The sequence below is a fragment of the Buceros rhinoceros genome, unplaced genomic scaffold, assembly GCF_000710305.1.
Source record: "Buceros rhinoceros silvestris isolate BGI_N320 unplaced genomic scaffold, ASM71030v1 scaffold12532, whole genome shotgun sequence".
In the NCBI taxonomy this organism is placed as follows: domain Eukaryota; kingdom Metazoa; phylum Chordata; class Aves; order Bucerotiformes; family Bucerotidae; genus Buceros; species Buceros rhinoceros.
In genome coordinates, this window is record NW_010400756.1 from 28,086 (window position 1) to 28,583 (window position 498).

The 498-nt window shown below is 59.0% G+C and overlaps 1 protein-coding gene across 1 annotated transcript in view; it reads left to right on the forward strand.

The window, feature by feature from the left end:
* Positions 1-498, forward strand: part of ZNF592 (zinc finger protein 592) — a 27,440-nt gene that overhangs the window by 25,281 nt on the left and 1,661 nt on the right. Inside the window, exon 10 of the mRNA XM_010132020.1 lies at positions 159-291. Within this exon, the coding sequence (XP_010130322.1) occupies positions 159-291 (133 nt within the window). The remainder of the gene's footprint in view (positions 1-158; positions 292-498) is intronic.

Here is a 498-nt window from a genome sequence, read left to right on the forward strand (position 1 = left end):
TGCGCTCGCAGTGGGTGTGGTAAACCCTAGGTCGTCGTATCTGTCTCTCGGTGTCCAGCAACACCAGTGGGTTTGGCACACAGTGAGGAGCTGTTTGGATGCAAACCAGCAGCTGGGTGTTTCCTCGCATCAGCTCTCCTCCTCTTCGTGTTTCCCAGGTACTGCACAGATGAAAACCCGCCGTTTCCCCAGCCAATGCTGGAGAATCACATCAGCCTCATGCACGGCATCAAAAACCCCGACTTGTCTCAGATGGCCAAAGCAAGAGCTCCGGAGAGAGACACGGCAGAGGTAACTGATCTGTTTTCAGCAGAAAGCGCAGCTGAGCTGCGGCAGCGCCAGGGCAGCGTTACCGAGCTGCTTCAAGTGTCCCTGAACACGTGGCCCTGGGTTCTGCTGGCCTGCTCCCAGCCTGCTCTGTAGCCGCGTTAACCGAGGTGTGTTACCAGCCATGCTTTCCCCCGCCGCTCTGTGCCCTGGCGTGGAGGGCGGGCAGCC